Genomic DNA, 26867 nt, shown 5'->3' with positions numbered 1-26867 from the left:
CCCTGAAGCTTCCTGCCCAGGGCCCCGGCTCCCGGGCAGAGATGAGACTTGCCATTTATAAGTAGATGCATTTTTATTGTTTGATGAAGGAAACTAATCTCATTATTGCTTTAGTTTTCTTTTGTCTGTGATCATTACAAAACAAAATCCTCATGTAGGTTTACTGCCTGTTTGTACTCCTTTTTCTATAAAATGCTGATTCATTCCCTTTATCCACTCTGGGGTGGAGGGGTAGTGGGTGGGTGTGCATGTGTGTGCACAGGTGTGTACATATATGTGCAATGTCCATACTCAGGCTTGAACTCAGGATCTGGGTGCTGTCTCTTAGCTTTTTACTCAAGGCTGGTGTTCTACCACTCCAGCCAAAACTCCACTTCTGGCTTTTTGGTGTTTAATTGGAGGTAAGTCTCAGGGACTTTTCTTTCAAAGCTGGCTTTGAACCAAGATCATCAGATCTCAAGCCCCTGAGTAGCCAGGATGAAAGGCGTGAGCCACCAATACTCGTCCCTTCTTCTATCGGGCTGAGGTAGGAGGGCTCATTCTGACTTAGAAAAACTCTGCGTATTACAAACACCGCCACAGTTCCATATGTCTACCACACAAAGTTTTGTATTTTTACCTCAACAGATGGATACAGTCTTTGTTCCTAGATCTTTACAATTTCTTACATTTAATCTTCAACTGAGTAGACTTGCTTTCAGTGTATGGCAGGCTGGGGCTGTACTAGGACACTACTTAGGGTGAGTAATCTGTGTCATCTATGAGGGTTCTTCCCTCACAAACGGACTAACGTCATCAGAGAAAGGGTTCGTTAGCTCAAGTGTTTTGTTATAAAAGAAGGCCGCCTGCCCTCGTTCTCTCTCGCCTTCTCTGTGGCCCCCACCAGGAGGCTCTCATGTCAGCAGATGTGTTTCCTCCATCTTCCCAACCTCCACAACTCAAACACATTCCCAGTGTTTATAAATGATCGTGTCTGTGCTGGTCAGGATGGCAGCACAAAACGGGTTAAAATGGGACTCATTTTCTTCCATGTGCAGATCAACTGTCCCAATAACACTTACTGAATAATGTAGCCTTTCTCAGCTGCTATAAAGACAATAACAACGCACCTACATTAATATTCACTGTGTCTGTGTGTGCATGCATGTGTGTGTGTGTGTGTGAGTGTGTGTCCAGCTACATCAATCAGACTTCCTTTTCTCAACTCCTCAATGGAGCGAGGACAGCAGGTATCACGCACCTGTCCTTCTTCATCAAAAGCCATGATCACCACGGCAGCTCCAAACTTCTTAATCTTCCTGGCCTTCTCCAGGAAGTCTTCCTCTCCCTCCTTGAGACTAATGCTGTTGACGATGCACTTCCCTTGGCAGCACTTCAGTCCTGCTTCAATCACCCCAAAATTGGATGAGTCAATGCACAAGGGGACCTGAGAAAGGCAGGAAGACCACAAGTCCATCACCACAAGTCCGCTCCCAAGGACTCTGAAACGCATGCTATTTCTTCTTTGGAGAAACAATAGACCGACAACCCCAGTGTGTTGAGAGATGGGATTTTACTGTTGTAGGGGAAGCTTACAGGAGACCACATGCACGGGGCAGATCTGCTATGCAAAGACCACAATGCAATCAGAAAGATCGGGTCAGCTTCCCTCCTGGTTTCCACGTCAGAGCACCTAAACTCCTCGGCAAACACCTCAGACAGGTGTCAGACATCCCTGGGCTCAGCTAGGATTCCAGTGTAGCCTCACGCCCTCTGGGAGCAGCCCTCCAGCCAGCTCACTGAAATCCAGTCTCCCTTTAGAAAATCAAGTTCCTCCGTGGGGAAAGGAGAATTGGATCTCAACCAATGTGTGTTACTGAAGGACAAAGCTGCAATGGGAGAAGAGAACAGGTTCCTTCCTAGTACCCCTATTCCAAGAAAGGTACAAGGGAGGATTTCATTGGTGCAAAGAAAATAGGCCGCTGAGCTAGGCTCCATTGTTTAAGGGACTCAGTAACTGACTACCACACTGGGTCCCCTGTTGGGTCAATGATAAGGCAGCTTAAAAAAGTAAGTGATGAAACAAGTAACAAGGTCGGTACAGTACATGTGAGAACGCTAAGTACAGGACTGTCAAGAAAACGTACTTCCCAGACTCCAAACTCTGTCCATGAAGGAGGCAGGAGGGGAGAACTCTGGGAATATTTCCTAGAGCTAGAGACATCGTCGCTGGGTGGTTATCAATCCCCTAAGCCATCCCTCCAAAGACAGAAAAAAAGAGGGAAAACTGCTGATTTCGCTTTCTCTTAACATGCTGCTAATAAAAGAGATCTGCTAGGAAAAAGGTCAAATGTGATGGTGCTACCAGGCCAATGTTCTCAAGGGCCTGCTAATAGTTCGGTGTCCCAGCCACACTGGTGAAAATATGCTGGTAAAATTTTCTTTCTCTTTAGGATTTTTGCAGTATGGGGGGTTGGAAGTCAGATTCTTGAGCACTCTACCACTTGATCCACACCCAGTAGCTCTGGGCTGGCTTCTCATCCAAACGTAATCCTTCTTCTCTAATTCCCAAGTATCTTGGGACTGTAACCATGTGCCACCACCCCTGGCCCTAGTTAAAACAGTTTTATGTTTTACGCCACTGGTTAACATTGGCCTCCAGTGGATTTTGGTCACAGGTCAAAACCAGGAAAGCTAGGAAAGAATCTCTGTGGCAATGGGGACACTCAGGAATAATCTCTCACATTACAGGAGGTTCTTGACACACAACAGCGCCTTCATTGTTTACAGGGCAGCAAGTGTGACCTCCCTCACCTGCCCACTTTGGAGTCGAGGAAGGCAACCTGGTCAAAATCTCATCAAGGGGCCGGGCTCTGAGGGGCCGGACTTCTGCCCAAAGCTGACAACCAGCTCTGCCTCAGACAGACTATACACGGGGGGGGGGGGGGGGGGGGGGGGGGGGGGTGTGTGTGTGTGTGTGTGTGTGTGTGTGTGTGTGTGTGTGTGTGTGTGTGTGTGTGTGTGTGTGTGTGTGTGTGTGTGTGTGTGTGTGTGTGTGTGTGTGTGTGTGTGTGTGTGTGTGTGCGCTGGAGCTTGAAATCAGAGCAAGAGAACTCTCCTTTGGGTTTTTTGCTCAAGGCTGGCATTCTACTACCTGAACCACACTTCCATCTCCAGCTTTTTGCTGGTTAAATGGAAATAGGAGTCTCAAGGACTTTCCTTTCCAGACTGTCTTTGAACCAGATTGCTAAGATCTCAGCCTCCTGAGCAGGCAGGATCACAGGTGTGAACCACCAGCACCTCCCTGACACTAAGTTTCTCAAATGGCTGACTGCAGGAAATGGAAAGGCTTTTGGGGAAGGAATTTAATCTAGCAATGCAAGATGGGTGGTTGCAACCCAATGCGTCCCACGGACTTTGAACTTTAGTATTTGCTGTGACAGCCCAAGTTGAAAAATGAAGCCCTTAGAGCACAGAAAGATTCTAAAAATAAATAAATAGAATGTTCAAACCTCTCCTTTCCTCAGAATTAGTGGCAGAGAAAGGAGGTGAGATTTTTTAAAGCTTTTAGAGCTCTCTAATGGCAAGCCCGGGACTGCCGGGCGGTCTCCAGGGCGCGGGGAGTGGCTCGGTCTGCGCAGGCACACGGGGAATCTCAGTAGCTCTCAGACTCAACCCGAGAGCCTTGGGAACAGGCTAGCCCAGCCGTGGCTGTCCAACGTCTGGCTTCTTCTGAAAATGTTAGCACTAGTCACGAAAGCTAACCATCAGTGTAGGAAAACAGACGAGCAGTTTGTGAGTAGACAGATGGGTGGGGCAGCTGGCAGAGCTCCCTGGGTGTCAGAACGAGCCACACAGACTCCCTCGAGGAACGGATGCCGTGTACAACCTTGGCGATGTCGGGCTCAGAAGCGATGAAGTTGCAGAATCTGGTCATCGCACTCGGCCCGTCCAGCATGCCGTCGTCCATGTTGATGTCCAGCACCTGGGCTCCCATTTCCACCTGCAGCTTGGCAACGCTCAGGGCTTCCTGAGGAGGAACGAGACACAGAAGCATAGGTAGGTGATGGGGACTCTGAACAGGCCAACAAAAGTAAGCCCTCTCCACCCTGGCAGCCATCTGTCACTGACTGGCTGTGAAACAGGTTTCCAGGTCCCCATTCGTACGAGGGGGAACCGCAAGCAGCACCAATCTGCAGGACTGCAGTGACCGGCACAGAAACGCCTCATTAGATGTGTCACTTCCAGCAGCTCACTTCCTCCCAATGTGATCTCTGCCCTCAGTGTCAAGTCCATCCAATTGAGAGCTGAAAGGAACACTACAGAACAAGCTGAGGAATTAAAACCCAAGTAGAAACGCTAACGGCTGAACACCGGGCGTTCTGTATTCTTCATTAACACTGCAGAAGGGAGCAAATGAGCCGAGGCATGGATGGCAGAAGCAAAGCTCCAGAAAGCTCAGATGACAGGCCAGGGCGGGAAGGCTCTAGGACTACGGGGAAAGGGCAGAATGACGACTTCGAGACTCCACACTGTCAACTGTATGACAGACAAGGTGCCCTGCAAACTTGTGAGGTAGAGGCCAACCATGATGGAAGCAGAGGGCCACAAAGGGCAGTACCCAGGAGGAAGGAAGAGGGGCGCGAACCGGGCTCTGCACCAAGACCAAGAAGAACGCAACAACACAGGGGCGCCACAACAGTCATCCGGAGGTTCAGGGAGCAAGCTGCATCTGCTCTGATACTGGTTTCTGGAAAATGCATTTCTTAAAGGTTATATACTTTTAAAGTGAGAAGAGTAAGTTGATAGAACAGCCTTCACTGAAACTCAAACCAAATTCTATTTTTTAACTTCACGCCTGCAAAACAACATCTCTTCAGATGTCTTTGACAGTCACTGTCCGTTGTGATAACGTTAAAAATGCCATGGCTGGGGCTGGGGATATAGCCTAGTGGCAAGAGTGCCTGCCTCGGATACACGAGGCCCTAGGTTCGATTCCCCAGCACCACATATACAGAAAACGGCCAGAAGCGGCGCTGTGGCTCAAGTGGCAGAGTGCTAGCCTTGAGTGGGAAGAAGCCAGGGACAGTGCTCAGGCCCTGAGTCCAAGGCCCAGGACTGGCCAAAAAAAAAAAAAAAAAATGCCATGGCTGAAATGATCACAACTGCCCCAGCACACGTGTCTATCTGTTGGTTTTAGTCTACAACTTACAGAGACGTATGTTCCTCAATCGGCACTTGACAGGGTCAGGAGAAACTTTGACTTCCCTGTTCCCTCTTCTGAGAAGCAGGCATGGAAACCATTCGCAAGTACTGAAACTTCCTCTCGGTGACGGATACCTCCCTCTGTCCCACTCCACGCCCCAAATGCAGGACTTTTGGACAAATACTGACAAGAACAGCTTCAGTTTTTCCAAGCTTCATCCTCCCACCAGCCCATGTCTTCAAACCTGCTGCCGGCTTTGCACGCTCCCGCTACGAAGCGCCCTGCTAGGAGCTCTGCCCAGGGCAGCTCAGCGACACACAGTCCACCCAGAGGCAAAGAGCCAACACCCCTGGGGTCTCATGAAGATGCTCACTTCATAGTTTCCTGCCATGATGAGTTTAGCGAACTTCCTGGATCCTGCCACGTTACAGCGCTCGCCAATGTTAACGAAATTGGTGTAGGGTCCAATCCTGAAGGGTTCTAGACCTTAAAAGGAGAAGCATTTTTAAAATTTCCTGAAAAAGCACAGGGATGACATAAGACAGACACAAATATTTCCGGTAAAAGAAAGTTACTGAACTGGAGGTGTGGACTGAGTGGCAGACTGCTTGCCTATCAAGCACAAAGGCCTGAGTTCTAAAATTACAAGGGAAAATCAAAGTTTCTTCTTATTTCTGTGCCAAGGCTCATCAGAGCAGGGAGACAGGAGCTAACATGGAAATGGAACCAAGATTAAAAGTGCTAGGCGTGGTGGCACATGCCTATAATCCCAGCATTCGAGAAGCAAGGCAGGAGGATCTCAAGTTTGAGGATAGCCTGAGTCACACAGTTAAACCTTCTCTCCAAAAGTAATCATAGTAGTAGCAGTAGTAGTAATAAAATAGAGGGCTGTTCCCCCGCTGTCTGCTCAGACAGCAGCTTGAGGCTGGAAGGAGCAAGTTCACACAGCACTGTCTGCTCAGACAGCAGCTTGAGGCTGGAAGGAGCAAGTTCACACAGCACTGTCTGCTCAGACAGCAGCTTGAGGCTGGAAGGAGCAAGTTCACACGGCACTGTCTGCTCAGACAGCAGCTTGAGGCTGGAAGGAGCGAGTTCACACGGCACTGTCTGCTCAGACAGCAGCTTGAGGCTGGAAGGAGCAAGTTCACACCGCACTGTCAGAGCCATTACTTCATCTCCTTCTTTGGTCCACACCAGAACCCATAACCACCAAGGTTTATGTGAGGAAGCGGAGGCAGGAAACACTGTCGGGTCTCCACTAAGGAGCTGCCCGAGCAAGCTACCTGGCTTGAGCACTGTCACCCAACCTGCTCCAGGACGGGCCACTTGCAGGGCAAGCTCCAGATCACCCTCGGGACGCATCTCGCTACGGTGAAAAGCAGCACTGAGCAAAGGCTCTGAACTGCTCCTGTCACACCCATTATTCCGTCTCACTGGGTGGCTGCGGGCAGGCTCTGGGGACAGCCAAGCTCGGGTGTAGATCGCTTCCCTGACTGTGCACCTGAGGCCACACCCACACATACACACGCAGCCCCTGAGCTTCTAAAGCAGGACTGGGAGTGTCCTCCCCCATATTGTTATTGTGAAAATGCCTGGATAATAATGAGCACAAAATTAGCACCAACAATTAACAGTGTTGTAAATTTTAAAAAAATGGCTGTTGAGTCCTTTGCTAAAGCAGCGGCTAAAGATGTCAGTCAGATGGAAGAGGAAAGAAACAATAACTATAAGCTGCTGGGTGATTAGAGAACTATCCCAGGCCATTTTTACTCATTGCCACAAGATAATCACTTGCCACCGTTCTGGCTTCGGGTTTCTCTTCCCGTTGGTAAGGATCCTCAGAGACCCAGCAAGTCTCAGGATAGCCCTGCTCCTTCAGGGATGTCAACCTTGCTAAACAACAGCATCTCATTAAGTGCTTCTGCTCTCATTATGGATGGAAAACCACCCATGCAAAGGCAGTACCTCTCTCAAGTTTGTCATCTATTAAAAAAAATGGTACAAAGCTCAGCTCAGAAAGTGAGTTTCTATCACTCAAGTTTTAACTGAAGGTGATTACTAAAGAAATTTTGAAATAGTGTATGAAAACTTGAGCAGAGTGGTTCACATCTATGAGCCTAGCTAGTAATCTTGGAAGACTGAAATCTAAGAATCCAAGTTCAAAGCCAGCCAAGAAAGATAAACACCTTGAAACTTGTTATCTCCAAATAGCCAGCAAAAAGAAGTGGAGGCATGGCTTAAGTAAAAGCCAAACAAGAGTAAGAAGCCCAAGTTCAAGCACCACACACACACACACACACACACACACACACACACACACACCTCTGTAATGTCCTAGGTCAGTGTCTGTCTTGTTCTGATTCTGGCAAAGGCAGATACTTTGTTATATCCATCCATGCAGCTGCAGTAACCCACAGCTAAACTCCAGGGGTAATGTACACCGGCCTGCGTGCTGCTCTGACAGAGCCAATGAAACCACCACAATCCACGAACACCACTGTTCCAGTGTCACCGTAACTCACAGAGCAGCATAAACCTGTGCATGGGCGTCACTGGAGGGAGCTCAGGAGAGAACACAGCACTCTTGCTGTAACTTCTGTAGTATTTTGCTTTTCTTATGATACATCAGAACAATTATTTCGATGTAGGAAGCTGTTAAATCATGCTTCCAGAGTCTCCCATAAGTGTTAACAATAATTTTTCCTTAAAACAAAATCATACTTTCCCTTAAACTTATTATTTACTACTTCACTAATGTGAAGTGTTTGAATATCAAAACACACGCTGAAAAAGGAGGCTGCTCCCAATTGTTGAGAAACAAACAGAAGCAAATACAACTCTTGGTGAAGTCCAAAACATATGGCAAACAGAAGGTGACAACGATCATGTTTTAGAAGCAAATGAAATTTCCAGAAAGATGTTCCTGCCATCACCAAGCATGGGGCCTTGGCAGTTTGCAAAGTCCAATAACTAAACTCAAGCTGACAAAACGCATGAGCAGAGCACAGCAAGACCCAGGTCCTGCCTGTAAGCAGCCACTCCTCATGCGAATCGCCCGCCCACTTCTGCCCTGGGGAACCAGTGCTCCCCTGGAACTCAGGTGAGGGCCAAGAACATGGGCTCCTCTTTGATCAAGGAACCATGCAACCTGGTACAAACAGTGCTTAGAATCAACGTTCTACGAATGGCTGCCAAGATCATAACCGCCCTGTCTTTGAGACTTACCAGCCAGTAACATATGTCCCTCAAACACTGCAGCAGGGGGGACCCGAGGCTTACAGTGCTTCACAGCTTCCGCAATTTCCCTAAGTGCAAACAGAAAATGATATATCCATTAATCCAGAATAAAATAAACCTAATTAGTTTCCAGCTATGTAATAAAGTCTGTATTAACATTAAGCATGCGCACATAATTATATACCTACTTGCAAATGTGCTGGAGCAATTATCTTTTCATTTTCTCAGTGCGCGGAAAATGAATCCACAAACCTGAACTTTTCCGAGCCGGCCAGTAGCCAGCCGCGTGCGGGCTGCGTCTTTTCTGTTTCTGGAGCTGCGCGAAGGTCTAGAAACGCAACCTCAATCCTCCCCTCCTCACACCCACAAACGTTCATACGCTTCAAATCCACGCACAGAACACGCCCCGCAGCCGGTCACCGGCTGAATCCACGCAAGGACCTCACCCTCGAGGAGGGGGGACGGAGAGAAGGGCCGGCCCGGGGAGCCAGGTGCTCGCGTCTGTGCTCGCCACGCTGGCTCGCCAGCATGAGCAGCGAGGACACGGGGCCAGGCAGAGCACCCCTCTCCTCTGCTCCCCGACATGCTTCTCCTGTGACTGCCTTGCTGCCCGGTCCTCCGTTCAGTGGAGGCCCACAGCGCCCACAGGACATAAGGCTGTGAAGAACACTGGGACTTGAGCCAGGAGCTTAACACATCTGGAGACTTCTTGAGGTTCATTTCCTCAAGGCCTCTCCTCTTGGCAGACCGCTGCCCTCCCCCCCACCCCCGGGGTCGCTGGGTGGCCCTCCCTCCCTCTGTGGGTGCGCTATATCCCCTCTCTCAGGGCCACCAGTCACACTACAGCACGGACTGGCTCACGCATTTTACCGCAAATCACCTTACAGGCCCTGCTTCCAACCCAGTCACATTCTACACTATGGCGGGGGAAGGCGAGAACGCCAACACAGAAAAGAAGGGAAGAGGATTCACCTCTTGAAAAAACGAAGGTGACATGTTTTACCTGATATGATCTGGCGTTGACCCACAGCACCCCCCAACCACGTTGACCAGGCCGTCTACAGCGAAGTCCTGCGAGGAAGAACAGACCCGGCGAGTTCAGCTAAATCCCCAAGTCACCAAGCCCAACTCAACGTGGAAGCCATTACTTTCTACATTTCCTGAAGAGCTGAGACACTACTACTGAGTGAAATAAACATGCTTATCTTGAAGTGTAAGACTTCACGAGCCCCGGACGTAAGGCTAATGGTGAACATTCATAAACCATGCAATCTTTATACTATGTCCAACCAAGCAGAAAATGTTTATACATCATCTGATGTCAAAAGGGTTTTTTTGACCCATTCGCTGAGCCAAATGGATGTGATATGGATAATATATTTTAAAATAACGTATGAGTATGTTCTGAAATTTACTTTTTAATGAACAATGCAGCTCCTGTCACAGGGGGCACATTTTAGGTTCGCCACCCAGGAAAGCCTGGGGACGGGGAAACAGGGTCACTGGGACAGGAAGTCAGGGCACTGAGCGTCACACACAAGCTACTGAGACCTGCTGGTGTGTCAGTGCGCTCCTGTAATCCAGGCACTCAGGAGGCTAAGGTAAGCGATCCTAAGTGCATAGCCACCCTAGAATACAGAGCAAAACCCTGCCGCTTAAATTCTAAGAAGGAAGGCAGAATGGTTAAGAGAGAAGCTTGGCGAGGCAGGAGCCAGCAATTCAGGGAACGGGGGCGGGAGACGCAGAAGAGGCTAGATCAGAGTGGCGGAGCGGTGATGGCAGGCAGGACTACCCCACGATCCAAACCTGGCAGGCGCACGGGGGAGAGGGCAGAGGGGGAGAGCCGGGAGAATGAGACAGGAACAGCATGACTGAGAAAGGCTGCAGCAGAAGCAACATGCAGAAGACAATCAAGTCTCCGTTAACTGGGACTGGAGCTCACCAAGACTGCGCCCACTGACACTGTGCCAACCAGAAACAGCCCTGTGCCCTGGCTGCCCTCATCTACAGGAGCTCATCTTTCCATTGTTTTTATACACTGGGCTCTCTCTCTGTGGGTACATTGTTTCTAACTACTCTAAGACTGTCTCTCACACAAGGTACATTGATCTTAATCCCAGCTACTCAAGAGGCTGAGCCTCAAGAAACACTATATATAATTCATTCCATCCATCCATCCATCCACCCATTCATCCCTCTACCCATCATGCATGCATGCATGCATCCATCCATCCACCCACCCACCCATCCACCCACCCCTCCATCCATCCACCCCCCCACACCCATCCATCCATCCACCCACCCACCCATCCACCCACCCCTCCATCCATCCACCCCCCCACACCCACCCATCCATCCATCCACCCACCCACCCATCCACCCACCCCTCCATCCATCCACCCCCCCACACCCATCCACCCCCCCCACCCATCCATCCACCCACCCACCCATCCATCCCAAGTGAATGGAAACACCTGACCTTCAGGTGCTTGGCCATGATGGAAGGTGTTTCATCATAGTCACCGAACGTGTTGGGAAGACCTGAGGAAGGACATTGCAAGTATTATTCGAGTGGATTATAACAGTTGGTTTTGTCCCAGTTGTAGTCCGGAGCTTGAACTCGGGGCCTTGTGTTTGCTAGGTAAGCATTCTGCCTCTTGAGCTAAGTTCCAGCCCTGTATATTTTATTCAGAATGTTTTAAATGGAAAGTTTTTAAATCTGTATTCATAATCTAATTTCTTGCAAAAACAAGTGAGATGCCAGGCATGGCAGCTCCTATCTGAAAGCCCAGCTCCTCGGGGGCAGAGATGGCGAGGATTATGGTCTGGGGCCAAGAGGCACTGGTAGGAGGAGGCTGCAGTCCAAGACAAAAACAGGAGACCCCACCTAAAAAAAAATTAAAGCAAAAAGGGCAGGGGTGTGGCTGTGGCGGCAGAGAACTTAACAGGTAAGTAGATGTCAGCCCCCAACACTGCCAAAGAAGAAATAATATGTATACACTTAAAGAGAAAAAACCTAGAAAATTGTTTTTCGTCCTAGTTTCGTCCTAGTGACTAGTACCCAAACACATTCACTGGGTCTGGGCATCAATGGCTCACGCCTATAATCCTAGCTACTCAGGAGGCTGACACCTGAGGATCGTGGTTTGAAATCAGCTTGGGCAGGAAAATCTGTGAGACTTAGCAACAAGTAACCCCCAAAGAGCCAGAAATTAAGCTGTGGCTCAAGGGACAGTCTACTAGCCTTGAGCAAAAAGCTAAGGGCCAGCACCAAGTCCTCGAGTTCAAACACCAGGATAGACACACACACACACACACACGCACACACACACACACACACACTGGCTAGCATGTTGACCCTGACTATATGAATGTATTACAAATGTTCACCTGAATAGCTGACTGACAAGTATCCTTGGAATGTTTATACCTAGCAAGGCCGAGTCTTAAGTTTTTTTTTTGTTTTTATTTTTGGCCAGTCCTGGGCCTTGGACTCAGGGCCTGAGCACTGTCCCTGGCTTCTTCCCGCTCAAGGCTAGCACTCTGCCACTTGAGCCACAGCGCCGCTTCTGGCCGTTTTCTGTATATGTGGTGCTGGGGAATCGAACCTAGGGCCTCGTGTATCCGAGGCAGGCACTCTTGCCACTAGGCTATATCCCCAGCCCGAGTCTTAAGTTTTTGAGGTAGAGTACACACAAGCTTCCCCTCCCTCCCCTCCTCTGGCCATCTCCCCACGGTGGGCACCATCATAGAGGGCAAAGGCCCTGGTGAGCTCTAACGAGACATGTTCCTCCTGTGAAGCTCCAAGTCTAAGTGGAAACTGCTCTACACCCTAGCACTCTTGATTTGGGAAATTCCTGGTATGTGACATCACACACACACACACACACACACACACACACACACAGCCCTATAACAAAGTCTCCTAGTTACAATCTCTTTCTCCATCTAGCACACTGATGCGCGCACATCTCTCCACACTTCCATGCCCATGAAACACACACCTGCGTTGGGGTAACAGAGGACGTAGGCTGTGGTACATTTTCCAATGGTTTCAATGAAAGGTCTCATTTCAGTTGCACCCAGAGCACAATTTAATCCAATGCTAGAATTGAATAAAATAGGATAAGACATTTATTTGAAGTAGCATCTTCCAATCAGAATATTTATGAATGTATAAAGAGTTGGCCTAAAAGTAAGCAGATACTAAATCTCTCTTCATCCAAAGCGCTGACTTAGCTGTAGTCATGGCCGCCTCACCCTTTCGGCACTGAGTATTCTCATCCACACCTTCACTTCAGATGGCCTCCCAGCTAAAGGACGCTGCCGATGCGCGCGACTCCTTACAGAGTGTATTTAAATAAGTATAGTCTCAGATTGGCTAATAGCTTAAAAAATTAAACTTTAAAAACTCAACAATAGGGCTGAGCATAACAGCTCACACCTACAATCCTAGATACAGGGAGAATCATACCGAATGGTCAGCAGTCATGCTTATTGTCATTTGTGTACGTGAGCTAAAATCAGGTCTGTACAAAAGACTGCACACGAGTGATCACAGCACTTTATTTTGCATGTGAATACTGTCAATGTACAAACAGTCTGAAAAACGTCTGAAAAATAGAATAATAGAAAATATAGAATAATATAGAAAATATAATATAATAATATATAATATAATAATAAAAAATAAAAAATAAAATAATAAAAAATAAAATAATATAATATAATAATAAAATATAATATAATAATATATAATAATATAGAAAATATAGAATAATAGAAAATAGAATAATAGAATAATAGAAAATATAGAATAGAAAAATAGAATCATAAAAATGCTGGAAACATGGGCTGGGAGTACGGCCTAGTGGCAAGAGCGCTTGCCTCCTACACATGAAGCTCTCGGTTCCATTCCCCAGCACCACATATATGGAAAACGGCCAGAAGGGGCGCTGTGGCTCAGGTGGCAGAGTGCTAGCCTTGAGCGGGAAGAAGCCAGGCCCTGAGTCCAAGTCCCAAGACTGGCCAAAAAAAAAATGCTGAAAACAAATTCATACTGCTAAATGAAAAAAAGCCAATCTGAAAAGGATATACACTGTACAATTAATTACAACTACACTTCAATTTAAAAAAAAAAAAAAGCCAACCTCTAGGATTAGCTGCCAGCAGGCAAGGGCATTAGGAGGAACGGGGGGGGGGGGGGGGGGGGGCAGGAGATTCCTGGGACAGTACAATTCCATGCCCTCAGTTATTTGTCAGAACCCAAGAGTGAACGCTAATGAGGACATTCAGGCCTCAGTTACAGGGCAGGCACTGCAGTGGTTTTGATGGCAACAAATGAGCCATCAGGTAGATACATGGTAACAATACAGACAGACAGTGGGGAGGGGCAGGAACTAAGGGGGTGTGCGTGGGAACTGGCTGGACTTTCTCCTCAAACCGTCTGTAAATCTGAAACGGGTCTCAAGCAGGTGTGACACTGTGGCCCGCTGGCCTGACTGGTATGTCTGAGTCAAGACTGGCAGCTCTGATGTGTGGCTGGCGGCCCTTCAATATACCTACTAAGCTGAGTGCCCCGCCCAGCCTCATTCTGACATTTAACTTTTCCTCTTGCCACCTACATTCAGTATCCACTAAAAAAAACAGAACAGAACAAAATCTAAAAGGTTCTGTAAACCATGATCACGAGAAAAGATGCTTGAGCTTCTCCACACTTCATTCCAGTCCTACTAACTTGTTTAAGTGCTTAGGTGATTTTAGTTCTCATCTGTTTAATAAATAAAACAATGCCTACTTGGCTCTTGGGTTTCACAGAAGTACAAATACAACATGACATTTGGAAATGTCCTCTCAACTATTCAGCTCTCAAACAGAGTAACTCACTCTGATAAGCACAAGCTGCTTCTGGGACTAGCCAACTCCAGCTTGTACTTTCAGGTATCACTTAAATGTCTCCTTCTCCACGGACCCATTTCTGAATCCTACCCCATTACTCCTTTGAATGGCCAAGTTTTCCTCATTCTTCTGCAAAGCACTTTACGTTTTTTATTTTAACTTATTTATGTATTTGCCAGTATTCCAGGGCATGGCAGGATTTCAATAAATAATAAACAATAATGCAGGGTTCCAACCTGTTGTTCTTTGTTAACATGTGATTATTATGACCACAAGTAAGTAAGCAATGGTTTCTTACACATTTACATATTTATCTTTCACATAGTGTTTGATGCCTCCACCTGCCCCTTCTGTCAATCAGACTAATAAGAGATCCAAAGCTGTTTCACAAGTCTCGCTTTATTCCAACCTAAGGTGCTTCTGGTGGCCCCACAACAGGGATTTGCAAAGGTAGAGGTACTCACCACAGTGGGTCTGCATGAGACACGCTGATGACAAAGGCCTCTCCTGTCTGTCCAGAAAGAGTACGCCCACTCTTATCAACAATTGTGCCTGAAATCTGAATTAACAAAGCAAGTCAATAATGTGGTCTCAAAGAATAAGGTAATAAAGATGGAATAGGCAGGCGGACATTCTCTGTTCCTTCACCAGGAAGAGAACCTTGGAACCAAAACACCTGCTGTAACTCACACAACAACACCCATGCATGGATGCTCTGTTCTCCCTGGGCGATCTCGGGACACCTGCCCGATCTGCTCGCTGGGGTAATAGACTGGCAGCTTCAGCATTTGGTGCTGGGCAATCAGCACGCAAGGTCACCCTTGCACGGCCCTAACGAGACCAGGCCCGTAAGCCTTTGGCTTCTGCCTTCTTCCAACAATCACCGCTGGTTTCATTTTCCTTACCTCACCAGAGGGGAGTCTGTTACTGACCTAGAAGTGGTGTTAGGAAATTACCATAAATGGCTTCTAGAAGTTACTACCATTCTACTATTCAAGGAGCTGAGGAGATATCCCAAAACGGCAATTATTAATAAGACAAAAGTTATCAGGCAAACATTTTAGAACTTACAAAAATAGGCCGGGGAGCATAATTCTCTTCAAAAAGATTCTGGAGTGCAAACAAAGCTGCCTGTCAGGGGAAAAAAAGAAAGAAGAACATCCTTATTTCCAAGAGAACTGTCCGTGGTCAGTCTAACTACCCAGTACAGCGCCATTCTTCAGTGGTTCTTCAGTCACCTATACACAGAACTCTCTGTGGAGAAGGAAAGTAGCTTCCCTATAAATGCAGAACCATGAGCTTCTTTCTCGAGTAATTCCTGGTAATACATATTAAAACACATGCTTGAGGCCAGGCACTAGTAGCTCACACCTGCAATCCTAGCTAATGAGGAGGCTGAGATGCAGAGATCACAGTTTGAGGCCAGCCCACTCAGAAAAGTCCATGAGATTTTCATCTCCAAAATAACCAGCACATCAACAGGGTGAGAGGTGGGGCTCCATTGGTAGAGCACTGGCTGAGAAGCCAAGCACGCTCAGTGCCAAGCTTCAACTCCAGTACTGGCCACAAAAGAATAAAAAAAGAAAATGCTGACTGAGTTCACTAAGAGCTAGCACTTCCTCTGCAGAAGCTACAGGCTGGCGTTTCTTTCCTCCCTCCGTTAAAATTAAAATAAATAAAGACTTTTTTGCCTTCCTCGTCTTTCCATATACACAGCGGTGCATGAACAGCGTGCATCACTGGGAAACATCGTGAGCTTGGATAGCATCATAAAGCCACGAACACCACATCACTGTGCTAGTCACTCCATGTTTTAAGTTCTGGGTAATAAAGACAGCTTCTCTTTTATTGTTCTATTTCCTGACTCAATTAAGCACTAATGGCCTCGATCAAAAAGGCACTTGCTGAGACTAGACTGAACGCACTCAAATTTAGTATGGCAACCTACCTTGAAAAGCAGATAACCTCCAACCAAAAACAGTACCTCTCCACCCCAGTTCTCACTCCAAAATAAACTATGTCTCATGAGAAAAACCACCATAATAAAAAGACTGTATGCCAAACATTTAAAAACATAAATCAAATTTAAATAATCAAATTTTAAAAACTCACTATCTTTTTATGTTAAGAACTGAACCCAAAGTTTTGTGCACATCTGAATAGAATCTCCATTCAGACCTCCAAACTGGTAACAATTCAAAAAAAGCAAGACACTCAAGTTCTACTAGCTACTTCTTCAATTCTTCCACATACTCGTGAACCTTTAAAACATTAGAATCATAAGTACTATGTACTCATCCGTGAACAGATTTACCTTCATGAGAAAATAAACTTTCTAAAACCTCAAGACGGCGTTGTTGGATGGATTTTACTCATTCACACAGACCTTGCTTAAAATCCTCAAGACAAAGAGGTGCAAGCGGAGGACACGTATCTGGCCCTGGCGGTGGCCACGGCCCTCTCACGACACTGGGGGCCCCTCCTAGCCCACCCGCCGCGCCCCCTTCTTCTCCCCAAATCACCTTGGCATTGGCGGTATCGAAAATCGTTTCAACAAGCAGGATGTCAACCCCACCATCCAGAAGTCCTCTGGCCTGCTCCTGGTACGCTTCGACAAGCTCGTCAAATGCTGCAACACACCAATCACGCCAAGCACATCAGGGCTCCGTACCGGCTGCCAGTGTCAGGACATGCAGCACACGCGTGCCCGGAGGCGCGCGCGCACGTACACACACGTACACACACACGTACACACACACACACACACACACACACACACACACGGAGCACAGCCACGGCAGCGCAGGTCCCGTGATCTCGCCTCCTGTCTGAGGTGGGAGGGGAAGCCATGTCTATTTCTTGAGCCGTGCACCTGACTCTCAACACCTCGGTCTTCCCATAAATCACTTTTGGGGGTCTACGTTTTACGTGTGGAGTTAGAACCTTGCTATGCACAGCTCAGCCTGGTTTTGAGCTCTTGAAGCTCAGCCTCCCGAGTGCTGGAATTACAGGGAGGCACCACCCGACCCAGCTCCACAGAGGGAGTTAAGCGGCCAAGGAAGGGGTGAGTAGAGACACGCCATTCGCATACTCGTGGCTGATTCCAGGTCTCGCGGTGGGGAAGGCCCAGTGCAGGTCGGTCCTGCCCCACACCAACTCCACCTGAGGCGGCCTCTCCAACAGGGACTTCGGTCTTAACCAACAGTGTTCTGCTACTCTGAGGTAAACGTTTGTTACAAATGTCCATGCTATTTCCACCTGAGGAGTCAGGCCTCGCCCATCTGTCTCCCAACTCACAAAGTGCTCAGGGGGGTCCACAGAGGACGCTGAAGCACACATTTGTGCTGGGGTGTGACGGAGGACGGAGGAGTGTCTGTCAGTCACACTGGAAAAGCCCCCGTGGGGAAGAAGGGTGTGGCTGGCGTGCAGAGCCCCAGAACGGAACCCCACCAGCAGTGCTGGCCAGAACTGTGTCTCCAGCACTCAGCGCCCGAGTTCTCATTCTTTGTTCTTGAGTATTCCCTTAAGAAATGAACCTGAGTGGGGCTGGGGATATGGCCTAGTGGCAAGAGTGCCTGCCTCATATACACGAGGCCCTGGGTTCGATTCCCCAGCACCACATATACAGAAAATGGCCAGAAGTGGTGCTGTGGCTCAAGTGGCAGAGTGCTAGCCTTGAGCAAAAAAGAAGCCAAGGGACAGTGCTCAGGCCCAGAGTCCAAGCCCCAGGACTGGCCAAAAAAAAAAAGAAAAAAGAAATGAACCTGAATCCCCAGACGCTTTACCAAATCTCAACAAAGTATGTTTATACGTGCTAGTACATAATGTTTATAGTACAAATATGATGCTTCGTGCTGTATTCTAAAAACTGAATGGGAAATATAGTATGCTATTTCATAGTAGACCAAAAGCTGGTGTCCAAATTTACTTTTCACTTTTAAACATCATCTCTTTTCCCCTACTTTTTGCTTTTTTGTTTTTGGGGTTTTTTTTTTTTTTTTTTGGCCAGTCCTGGGGCTTGAACTCAGGGCCTGAGCACTGTCCCTGGCTTATCTTTGCTCAAGGCTAACACTCTATCTCTTCAGCCACAGCGCCCCTTCTGGCTTTTTCTGTATATGTGGTGCTGAGGAATCAAACCCAGGGCTTCACGTATACGAGATGAGCACTTTACCACTAGGCCATATTCCCAGCCCTACTTTTTTGTTTTTGGAGACAGTGTCTCACCGTATACCTTAAGCTGAACTGGAACTCACAATCCTCCTCCCTCTGCCTCCCAAGTACTAGATTGTAAATGTGGGGCACCACACCCAGCATTATTTTCATTCATTTTAAGAAGCATCTGCCAGGCACCTGTGGCTCACGCGTGTAACCCTAGCTATTCAGGAGGCTGGGATCTGAGGATCAAGGTTCACAAGCATCCTGTGCAGCAAAGTGTGAAGATGCTTATCTCCAATTAAGCACCCAAAAAGCCAGAAGTGGTGCTGTGGCTCAAGTGGCAACAGTGGTAACCTTGAACAGAAAAGCTCAGGGACAGTGCCCAGGCCCTCAGTTCAAGACCTAGGACTGGCACCAAAAAAAAAAGAAGCACTGATGTAACACTTCACCATTGACATCTAAAAGCAAGCTCAAGGGAGAATAGTAATGAGAGACAAAGCCACAATCTCCCTAGTCAGACCCACCTCCCAGGTTAGCACTGCTGAGGCGCACGCCCGAGCGTCACGATTATCTGAGAAATACTCACTGACGTTCCTATAATCTGGTCTTTCCACAGATGGAGACACGGAGAGGGTCTTATTAGTTGGACCCAAAGCTCCTGCCACAAACCTCTTGATACCTTTGGGAAAAGGAGGCAAAGTATGAGATCCCTAAGCTGTCCAAGTGTGTTGTGAATTGAAAAGCTTGAAGATGCTTTCCTGGAACACAAGGCCATCTCTAATCCTTGGCCCACAACTCCGAGATGCAAAAGCCTCTGAAAGCCCTATTTTGTTCTGATTCATATGACAACAGAACTTGCCTTCTGATGAACTAATTAAAGTCTATTCACACCTTTATGTCATTTTGTGACATACCTCGGATTCTATAATATATATTTAGCTATATAGCTCCCAAGGTCTCCCTGGAGAAATCATGTAATGGGAGATGGGTGAACGTCACCACCAAACGGATCCAAGAAAGGCCTCAATTCTCCCTCCTCTCCCTTCAAAGGGAGTTTCTGCCCGCGAGTAAAAGCCTGCGGTTCCAGCATGAAGCAGACCAACAGTTTGCCTTATAAACCCCTAAATCACCTTGTCTCTAGGCCAGTCAAGGTGCCTGTGAGATGTTGTGGGAAATTGAGTTCTCCTGCATGTAACAGTGGAAACCAGGAGTAATGCTGCTAATTAGCTATGGTGGTTTTTATCTAGTCAATAACCTGGGCCAGGCTTTACAGTTAAACTGGAGAAGACTACCATGTAATAGGTGACCCAGCTTGTGAACTGGTTAAAGGCCCAAGTATTCTTTATCTTCCCCAAAGCTAAACAACATGAAAGGATAAGAAAAATATCATTCTCTCTCCCGGTTTTGGCTAGTTCACTGTCCTCTCAGCCGCTTCTTGGGTGGATTGCAGTCTGTGAGGTTCTATGGATTTAAACTTCCTCTCAGCAACAGAACTGTAAACTGCTTTGTACTTCAGTAGAAAGCGTGGCTAACTTCATAACATGTTTCACATGGGCAATAACCGCATTTCCGCCTCTTTAAGGGACTCCATATCACATATTCCGTACCTTTCCCTCTCTTAGGATCTATGAGCTAGTGCCCAGTGTTCCAATGGCCGCCGGCCAGAATGGAAGTTATTTCAGGAACTGTTTTTCACGTCCCAGCAAGACTGAAACTAACGCCACACTCCTCCTGTGCAGCAAAGCCTTCAAGGTCATCGCAAATACACACGGGGAAATGCTTGGAAGGCAATCTATACCAAAATAAGCCGCTCGAGAAGAAAGTAGCTTCAGAAGAGTAAGATCAAACATCCTAACGAGACCACAATAATCAACTCAGCCAGCTGCTGCATTCATCACCCAAAAATGTGCTTTCAAAGAATGAAAAATAATTTTAGTTCTAAACACCCAGGGAAGTCACGGATCTAACTACAAAGTCAGGGGGTTCTAAGGACCAGCAGGTGACAGAGGCAGCCGTAGGAAGATGACGAGCACTGCATTAGGCCACCTGCTAGCAACGAAACACAGCACCTGCAGCGGCTGCTAGCCCTGGGGCATGAGCCCCTCACACAGGGCAGGGAACTCCCAGCGCGGCGTCCGGTGTCCCTTACCTGTCTGCAGTGTTATCTCCTCTGCGGCTTTCCTGGCCACGCGTGCGGAGCATTTGTTCATCCGGTAGGCCTAGCACATCAACCGCTAATGTTAGTTTGTCCTGTTTTTTTTCTCCATGCAAAATACAAAATCATCAGCCATCACATATTCAGTTGCATTCAGCAAGGAAATGTCAAATGAATTAATCTGAAATCGGAGTGAAATCTCAGCCAGGGAGGCCCTATCAGGTGCCCAACTTTGAAAGGCACCTGGGACTGGACATTCATCCCTGGCAACTGCTTCCGGGATCTTCTCACAAGCCCCGGGAAGCTGGCAAAGAGCACAACCTCTAGATACCTTGAAAGCCACAGAACGAGCTGATGCAGTCAAACACTGCAAACTAAAAGAAGAAAGAATATGGTGGAAAAAAAAGCCATGGGTTTCTGAGGCTGGAGACCTGAGATCTAGGACTAGCTCCACCACTGCCTAACTAGGAAGTCAGTTCCGCCGCAGCCTCCTCAGCCTGGCTCTCCTCCTTCGCTGGACAATGCGACAGTGCTCTGAACACGCTAAGAGCCCAAAGTTAGCCTGGGCAGGAAAATCCACGAGACTCTTCTCCAATTAACCACCAGCAATCGCACAGTGGAGGTGTGATTCAAGTGGCAGATCACCAGCCTTGAGCCAAAACACTAGGCAAGAAGGTGAGGCCCCGAGTTCAAACCTCGGCACTAACACATTTCAAAGCAAAAGCAAAAACCTACCACTTACCGAGTATTTTTTTTAATTTGACTATTACTTGTCCAGTTAGGAAATGAATAGATTACTGTGCTCATAAGCAGCAAAGGTCCAAAGCATCACCCTGTCTCCTGAGAAACAAAGAAGTGCGCCCCAGCGGACCGCAGCTCTCGGACGGACGGTTTCTCCCTCGCTCCCTCCGAGCGGCAAGTGCTCATCGACATCCCAGCAGTGGGGAAAGCGAATGCTCACCAAGTGCTCCAGGCCGTAGTCAGCTTGGGCAATGCTCGTGCTGCTGAAGGTATTTGTTTCAATGATGTCTGCTCCAGCCAGCAAGTACTCCTGCAACAAGAAGAGACGGCCACGCCAACTCTCGTACGTCTCCAGTCCTGCCCTCCAACAGCAAGCTGGTTCTCCCCCCACCATCGCGAACAACCATCTCTGACCACTTAGCCAGAGTCGGGCAGCGCACTGCAGGCTACAATGACTACACAGCAGGGCACATGGTGTAAATTCACAAAGGGTTAACACACGAGGGTGAGGATCCGTTGACTCCTCTGAAGCAACACGGGCCTCTCCTGCAAGCAGCGAGGCTGCAGGGGGAAGGAAGGCCTCATCTCCAGCATCTGGCTCACCCTTCAGCACAACCTGATCCCCGCCGGGAACAGCCCGCCCCGCCTCCAGCACGGCACATTCTGCCCCGGTCTCCTGCCCCTCTGGCCCACGGTCTGCACTCCTCCCCCAGCCTTGAGGGCTCTGGTGTCCCACTGTCCTTCCTGTTTAAACCCGTTTTCCAGGTTTTACTCTTAGACCAGCTCAAGTTCAATCTGACAGGCACCTGGAGACGCTAAAGCTTCTGTTTTCTAACCGTGGGTAACTCAACCTTTCCTAAGCTGACATGTGATAACTACAGGAGAGGTAGGAAAAAAAAATTTTTTTAAAAAGGGAGTGGGAATGTGGCCTAGTGGTAGAGCGCTCGCCTCCCATACATGAAGCCCTGGGCTCAATTCCTCAGCACCACATATACCAAAAAAGCCAGGGGTGGTGCTGTGGCTCAAGTGGCAGAGTGCTAGCCTTGAGCAAAACAAAGCCAGGGGCAGTGCTCAGGCCCTGAGTTCAAGCCCCAGGACTTGCAAAAAATAAATAAGAAAGAAAAGCACACTTACAAAAAAAGTACACTTTCACATCCTCAAAATCATCAATACAGAGAGAAACAAATCTCATTTTATTACCTGCTATCTCAGCTTAAAAAACATTGTGCATTACTACGGACATAGTAAGCCTTTCCCAAGTACTGTTGAGCAGGAAAATAAAATAAATACATAAAATATGATTATCATTAAATTTACAAAATAAGTATACAAACAGTACTGTGAGCTTTCTATGTACATCAACACTTGTATACACATATACATGCACATCAAAAGGACCTAAAAAACACCAACTAATAGTGCTCATCTGTAAGGAAAAAAAAAACCAGCAACTTCGAGTAGTCAGATGGGAATTTATTCTTATACACAAAATTTCCATTTAATTTTTTGGGGGTGCCAGTCCCAGGGCTTGAAGGCTGGCACTCTACCACTTGGGCAACATCCCCATTTCCAGCCTTTCGCAGATTAGAGCTAAGAGTCTCGTGGACCATCCTGTCCAGGCAGGCTTCAAACCATGATCAGCAGGTCTCAGCTTTCTGAGCAGCTGGAAATACAGGAATGAAGCACTGGTGCACAGCTTCACTTTAACATTTTTTGGGGGGTGACACTGCACCTTGAACTCAGGACCTCCCACCTAGACGTGAGTCAAGTAGGTTAGGCTTCCCAGGAGCTGGAATACAAGCACAAGCCGGATCACCCAGCTGGAGAGCCTCAAGGACTTTCTTCTGCCCAGGATTACAACCACCTGAGTCTCCCAAGTGCTTAGGACTACGAGCGTGAGGCACTGGTACTCAACAAAGCTGAATGTTTTTAAAAAGAACAAGCCTTGGTCATGCAGCAAGCACGTGGCAACCCAGCAGTTGAATCCTAGCTGTTTTCCAGTGGCTCCTGCCCATGATCCTACCTAGTCAGGAGGCTGAGCCATGGAAGACAGGTTCAAATCAGGCAGAAAAGGCCAAGAAACCTCTCTCCAACTACTACTATGTATCCAACCTTAGTGCTAAGTTCTAGACATAAAAAGGGTGGACCTGGGTGGACCCACCTTCATATGCTAACTATATAAATTTTTTAAAGCAGTTAAGCAGCCTTATGCTGGTGGCTCACACAGTTCAAAGCCAGCCCGGGCAGGAAAGTCTGTGAAACTCTTCAAGTAACCACCAAAAAACTGGAAATGGAGCTGTGACTCAAAGCACTAATCTTTTTTTTTTTTTTTTTTTGGCCAGTCCTGAGCCTTGGACTCAGGGCCTGAGCACTGTCCCTGGCTTCTTCCCGCTCAAGGCTAGCACTCTGCCACGTGAGCCACAGCGCTGCTTCTGGCCATTTTTTCTGTATATGTGGTGCTGGGGAATCGAACCTAGGGCCTCGTGTGTCCGAGGCAGGCACTCTTGCCACTAGGCTATATCCCCAACCCCCAAAGCACTAATCTTGAGCAAAAAAAAAGCTCAGGGACAGTGCCCAGGCTCTGAGTTCAAGCCCCATGACTGAAACAAAAACAAACAACAGTGAAGCAAGTAAGAAAAACTAAAAATCTTAATGCCTAGGAATGAGATAAGGTAATAAGCATAAAATCCCTGATCTGTCCAGGATTTTATGATGTTTCACTGGAGTATAAATGCCTTTAGAGCAAACATAGCTTCATCATGTTTATCCCAAGTGCCCAACATAGTACATGACTGTTACACGATGTCTAACACCTGCTTCCTGATAAATCACCTCTTTCTCTTGCGTTCTTGAGAACAAGCTGCACAGCATCTGATCTGTGTACATGAAATAACTCGAATGAAAGTTTCACAGCGCGGGATTAATTTACCTTATGGATTTGGTAAATGACATCGGGTCGAGTTATACTTAAAATGTCATTGTTGCCTTTCAGGGGTCTGGCGTGGTCTTTAAACTCCTGACCCTGGAAGCTTTCTTCACTTAGCTTGTACCGCTGGATCATGGTCCCCATGCCTCCATCCAGCACCATAATCCTCTTGCGAAGAATGGCTTCGACGTCGTCCCCCCGGGCTTGCTCCATCGCGCCTGGAGACGAAGTGAAAACCTGACTTGAAGGAATGAGAAGTGCAGAGGAGGTGGGGAGAGGGAATTTAGAATCGGGTATAACGGAGCTCGTTAACAGATGCGGCGGGGAGCGGGAAATCTCTGGCAAAGCCTCAAAGCGAGGAAAGCGGGCGGCCGGGCGCCGGGGGCGGAGGGCCGGGCCCGAGGCCAGCCCCGGGGCGCTCCTTCTGGAAGCCGTTCCTCCCGCTCTCCACGCCTGACCCCCGGCACTCGCACCCGCGCGCGTCCCGGGAGCCCCGCGGCTTCCCGGGCCAGTCCTCACGACGCCCCCCGGGGGCCCTGCGGGAGGCCCGGGCTCCGCGCGCGCACCCCGGCCACGGCGGCTTCCGGAACCCGAGGATCCAGGGGCCGGGGGATCCGTGCGGTCGGCTTCCACGTCCCGGAGCACCGGGCGTGGCCGGGCGGAGGGCGGAGGGCGGAGGGGCGGGGGGCCCCGCCCGGCAGACAGCCACACCCCACCCCGGGGACCCGAGGCCGCAGCGGGCCGCCGCGTTACCGGGTGGCGACAGCGCGGGGGACAGGTCGCCGGAGCCCATCTCCGGGGTCGGGGGGGGGGGTGGCAGACGCGGCGGGGAGGGCGAGCTCTCCACGGCGGGGCGGCTCCGGACCTCGCCGCGGGGACGCCCGGCCCGGCGGCCCAGCCCACCACCCGCTGGTGTGAGGAGGCTGCGCGTGCCGCTAGGTCCGCGCTCGATCTCGCCTCGGGCGGGAGGGGAGGGGAGCGCCCGCCCTCCAAGGCTCGTGATTGGGCCCGACCAGCTCCTCGCAGGCCTATTGGCCGGAGCACAAGCCAATCGCCTCATGCCTGCCCCGAGGCCCTCTGGGAGATGTAGTCCTCGGCACGGGACCACGTCTCCTCCTCCGGGGCCTGAGCATCTGGGAGCCGGTGCCGGAAGTGCTGCCATGCGGGTGTCCAGTCGGCCTTGGCCCGCGTGCGGGGTCGCCAGCCGGCAACTCGGAAAGGCCAGCTCTGGATCCGCTCTGCTGACCACGGGGGACACGCCGTGTAGTCAGGAAGCGCTGCTAGGGGCGGGTGGTCGAGGAGGTGAAGATCCCCAGCGAGGAATTGAAGATGCACACGCATGCACACGCACACGCGCGCACACGCAAAGGCGTTTAACAAGAGAGGAAGAAATACACCAGGCGAGGAAATGGCAGAGCCGAGCTGGGCGACCCCAGGGCGTCGGAGGGTTTGTGAAGTACTGTGAGCTTTGGGAAGTGAAGGCCCGAGCCCCGGCAGCTTCAGGGAGCATCCGCGCATGCGCCAGGCTGCCTTTTTTTTTTCCCCCGTGGAAGCATCCACGCATGCGCGAGGCTGCCATTTCCCGTGGAAGCATCCGCGCATGCGCGAGGCTGCTGCCATCCTTAGAGTTGGTTTATGCATGGGAGGCGACCTGGGCATGAAGCCCGGAGTAGGGGGGGGGTTGTTGCACGAAGTTGCACACGGTTCTGTTTCACAGTAGAAAACTGGCCCCCACTTCTCCTTAGCAGGAGACCAACCTACTAATAGCCCCCCAGGAGCAGGGGTCCTGGGCCCTGGTTATCAGGAAGGAAATGGAGCTCGTGGGTGATTCTTGGCCTTGGTTTCAGCCTTCTTTCCCTGTAGTTAACCCACCTCACTAGGGGTCATTACTATTTTGTGAGATTATGATAGGGTGGTGTGTGTGTTTGCACTTGTACTGGGAATTGAACTCCAGGCCCTTCAGTTCTTTTTGTGTCCGTTCTGTCAGGTCCTGAGAAGATAACCTGAGAGTCAGGCTGCAACAGAATATTGCTACCTCTGGAGTCCATCAGGGCCATGACTGGCTTTCCCAAGGAGCTCCCCACCTTTGCCACAAACCCCTCAAACTCTGTCATAATCTGACGATGTGGATCTTCTTCCCGGAATCCCCCAGGTCAGCCACCAGGGTGATCACCCGCGTTGACTGCACTTGATGAGCTGAATTTCCACATGGGATAGTCCAGTGCTACCATGACACGGGCCCTCACTTGCAGTCGTTTTATCCTCTCTTTTGCTCTTTGCATGGTGAGAGTTGCCATTTCTCTCTGAGACACCAGACACCCGTTCGCCCCATTTGCGCGCCACCTGCTTCAAAGGTCCCACAAGCACTCGTAGTGATCAAAAGACGGTTCACTTTTGACTCAGACAATTTGACCAACCACCGAAGGTAGACACATGGTAAAAATCGAATGTAAACTAAGATAGGAGCTAATTCTATAGTGATGGCTGTGAATTTAGCTCTTAAAATTTCACGTGTGATCTCTTAATTTTCATCCCATACCATGGGATGGGCCTAAGACCTCCAAGGATAG

General features: G+C 49.0%; 1 protein-coding gene across 1 annotated transcript in view; it reads right to left on the bottom strand.

Annotated features, from left to right (window-relative positions):
- Mtr (5-methyltetrahydrofolate-homocysteine methyltransferase) overlaps window positions 1-25101 on the bottom strand; it is a 46216-nt gene extending 21115 nt beyond the window's left edge. The window contains 15 exon segments of the mRNA XM_048367586.1: window positions 1241-1426; window positions 3869-4009; window positions 5559-5671; window positions 8411-8490; window positions 9426-9493; window positions 10902-10963; window positions 12427-12527; window positions 14785-14879; window positions 15392-15451; window positions 16843-16949; window positions 19062-19154; window positions 20625-20694; window positions 21592-21681; window positions 24301-24515; window positions 25051-25101. Coding sequence (XP_048223543.1) covers window positions 1241-1426; window positions 3869-4009; window positions 5559-5671; window positions 8411-8490; window positions 9426-9493; window positions 10902-10963; window positions 12427-12527; window positions 14785-14879; window positions 15392-15451; window positions 16843-16949; window positions 19062-19154; window positions 20625-20694; window positions 21592-21681; window positions 24301-24515; window positions 25051-25090 — 1521 coding nt within the window. The 5' untranslated portion in view covers window positions 25091-25101.
- Window positions 25102-26867: the final 1766 nt, after the last annotated feature.

The sequence above is a fragment of the Perognathus longimembris genome, chromosome 18 (assembly GCF_023159225.1).
Source record: "Perognathus longimembris pacificus isolate PPM17 chromosome 18, ASM2315922v1, whole genome shotgun sequence".
In the NCBI taxonomy this organism is placed as follows: domain Eukaryota; kingdom Metazoa; phylum Chordata; class Mammalia; order Rodentia; family Heteromyidae; genus Perognathus; species Perognathus longimembris.
This window is presented reverse-complemented; position numbering and strand designations above follow the sequence as displayed.